The sequence below is a fragment of the Leishmania donovani genome, chromosome 18 (genome assembly GCF_000227135.1).
Source record: "Leishmania donovani BPK282A1 complete genome, chromosome 18".
NCBI classification, from domain to species: domain Eukaryota; phylum Euglenozoa; class Kinetoplastea; order Trypanosomatida; family Trypanosomatidae; genus Leishmania; species Leishmania donovani.
Window position 1 is genome coordinate 73,273 of NC_018245.1, and position 3,407 is coordinate 76,679.

The 3,407-nt window shown below is 53.9% G+C and overlaps 1 protein-coding gene across 1 annotated transcript; it reads right to left on the bottom strand.

Moving 5' to 3' along the window:
- Positions 1–2: 2 nt before the first annotated feature.
- On the bottom strand, positions 3–371 carry LDBPK_180180 (hypothetical protein, unknown function; the record flags this gene model as incomplete). The annotated part of the gene is made up of 1 exon (XM_003859984.1): positions 3–371. A coding segment is annotated over one exon (369 nt), but the record flags the coding sequence as incomplete, so codon positions are not given.
- Positions 372–3,407: the final 3,036 nt, after the last annotated feature.

Genomic DNA, 3,407 nt, shown 5'->3' on the forward strand with positions numbered 1-3,407 from the left:
GCGACCTCCAGCGGCACGTTGCGCAGGAACAGCTTGTTCATCTTCAGCCGCTCCTGCCCAGCTGGTGTGTCGTCGTGCTGCTGCTTCGCCCACTGCACAGACACCGTCTTGCCCAGCAGCGGCATGCCGTGGGCGTCACGCATCGCGCGCAGCGCCTCCTCGTGCTCCTCGTAGCGCACAAACGCCGTTCCAAGGCTCTGGCCACTGTAGATGTCGCGCATCACCATCGACGAGGTGATCTTGCCGAAGGCGGAGAAGATCTCGCGCAGACGGTTGTCGTCCACCTCGCGCGGCAGGTAGCGGACGAAGAGGTTCGTGCTGCTCGGCGTGAAGCTGGAACTCTTGTACTGATGTTGAGAATTCTTAGTCATCTTTCTCCCGTGTCGAGGACGAAAGGGTAGTTTTAGGGGCGCTGTTGTGTGCAAAATGGGGAAGCGGGGACGCTGATCGGGCCCCGATGTATGCGAGGTGTTCCGGTCTGGGTGTGAGTGAGTGGCGCGACGCAGATAGCGTGGCAGAAAGCTCTGGACACGTTTCTGCTGTTGTTGTCCTTGTTTTTCTTTGTTGTTTTTTGTGTGTTTTAGCGCGCGTGAGAAAGAAAGATCGCTGTCACGAGAGAGAGATCGAGGTGAAAGGAAGAGGCAAAAATGAGAGGCGCACAATGAGTTCACGGAATGCAGACGCCCCCCCCCCCACACACACACACACAAACCCACGCAGAGGGGGGCGCGCGCCTTTCGCTGTACTGTAAACGTAGTACTGTGGATGCAGCCGCTCTTCTCCCGTTGTTCTCGCTGAAGCGCGTCCTCATGTGACAGTGCGCGCGCGTTTAGGGTGGCGCTTTTTAGCGTGGCTTGTTGCTGTTTGCGTAGGCTGAGAGGTGTGCGCAAAGGCACGCAGCTGCGGTGCCTGGAACGGTATGTGTGCGTGCTCACGAGGCAGGAAGTGAGCATGGAGGTTTGTATGGGTACGCGCATTGGTGCTTACATGTGAGAGTCCAGCGTCAGGCCGTGGGCATGTGAGCATGACGGGAAGCTGCAGAGTTCAGAAGAAGAGAGGGACATGTCACAAGACACGGGGTTTGAGGTTAAGGTCGATATTCTGCATTTTGGAGAGACGGCAAAGACGCATGTCAACCCCGGCGCAAAACTTGCCGCTCGACAACAGCAGAAGCCTTCACCATCTTCACGGATGGGAAAGATTGAGTCGCTTGAGGAGATAAAGAGGGAGGGGGCCGAGAGAGCTCTCATGCACCTCTAGACGCTCCATCGCGTTACATTCCGTCTCTCTGTCTCCCCCTCTCGGAGCTGCGTTGCATTATTCGTGGCTTCCTCCTCATTTATTTCCTGTGCGTCTGTGCGCTCTGCGTGGAAGCGGATGCCTCCAGTTACGGGAGTGGTGATTCCACGCAACTGAAGCACTCGCCTTGACGGCGGGACGTGGGTGGAGCCACATTGGTGGCGGTGTTAACATTCTGTGTTCTCTTTTTGCATTTTCATTCTTCTGCTTTCTAGGAGGACTCTCTTTTTTGTTCAGATCATCATCAGTGCAGCAGCACTGCCCGTGTCTCAGGCCTCGCACCCGTACCGTTCCCTCCATATAGAAATTCTCCTAGCGCGGCAACCACTGTGATACCGGGGAAGGGAGGGGGCGCGCACGGCAGTGACCGGCAAACACGCATCCTCACTGAGCACGTCGTCGTCTTGTCGAGTGCATGTATTCGCCCGTCATTCTTGCAAGAAAAGCAGGAAAGGCAGCAGGCGAGCGAAAAAGAAACTCGACAGAGAGACCCAGCGGGCATTTACGGAGAAATGGCGACAGAGAAAATAAGAGACGCGAGTCGGTCAGTGTGAGAGCGCAAGTGATCGCACAGGTTCGGCTGAGTTTTCGTCGAGTACGCCTCAAGAGAAATAGCGCATGCGATCATGGAGAGGACATGTCACAGCAAACCGACAAGAGGCGAGAAAATAAACGGCACCGCACAAGATGTGGAGGGAAGGCCCGGAGGGAGAGAGAAAGAGGTGGAGAGGGGTAAGGCAGAGGGGAAGAGAAGAGGGTGCGATAGATGATGTCAGGGTCCAAAAAAAAAGACGTCCGTAGAAGTATTTTTGTTTGTTTTGCCGTCCTTTTCTTTCTTGACTTTTCTGTTTTTTTTCCTTTTGTGTGTGTGTGTGTGTGTTTTACGTTTATTATCTTCATTTTTGTTTTTGTTTGTGTGTGTGTGGGGGGAGGGGTGGAGGGGGCGAGTAGGCACGTGTGTAGTGGCGGTGGCGGTGGAGAGGACTTGTCCAACGAGAGAGGGCCAAAACAACAAAAAAAAAAGGATGAGGAAAGATCAAAACGAGGAAAAAAGAAGAGAGCGGCGGTGCAGAGCCGTCCCACGTAAGTCACACATCATGAAGAGCGAGAGAGGAGGAGTCGAGAGGGGCAAAGGCGAAGCACGAAAACACAAATAGACGCAAAATTATAAACGAGGAGAGGGCGAGGGTGAGGCAAAAAGAAAACAAGGGAGCCATACAGGAGATCAGAAGACTTACAGGAGAGGAGAGGAAGGCAAGGCCAGGTGGCTACAGACAAAGACAACAACACGAAACAAGGTAAAGAGCACAGGCCCACAAAAGGAAGAGGAAAGAAGAGCTCAAGAAACAAAAACAAGGTTGTGTCGTCCTTTTTTTTCGCTGCTGCTGCTGCTGCTGCTGTCATTGAAAAATTTCGTGGAAGGAAAGACGCTGGAGGCAAGAACGGTGGTGTACCAAGAGCTTTCGTAGGGCAAGCAAGGAAGAGGGTCCGAGTGCTACGAATGAGTGCGTGTGAGCTCTTGTGTGTAGGTACGTTGGCAGGTAGCTCATACGGTCATGCAGAGATGCGCACACGCCACGTTACCCCTTTTCCATGAAGCACTGCCTACGTGTGCAGCAAGAACTCTTCGCTTCGAGCCCTCGTCGCGTTGTCGTTTCCACCGTTGTTAAGCACTCCCACGCGTACTCATCCGCACACGGATGCCAATCAGCAGTGACGCGCGCACCCGCGAATGCACGTGTGCGTGCATACACAGAGATACGGCAAGCGTACGCCGCAAAACACAGACCCTGGCGAGAGTGACAGAGTAACGGAGCCACAGGAAGGTAGCAGCGCGGAGCCGAAAGAAAAAAAAAAAGATGCGTCCATTTGCTATGCACGCGGATGGTGCGGGGAAGAGACAAGCTTGATGGGGGCGGGGCAAAGAGCTCATTGGCGCGCACCTCGTGCACTTATTGGAAAGGGTGCGAAGACGAATAATGTAAATAGGAACAAAAAGCTAGCACACACATGCACAATACCACCGTCTCAGCAGCAACACGACGCCAAAACTAAAACACAGCAGGGGAAGGGGTGAAAAGGAGCGGAATGAAGGAAACTGGAAGAGA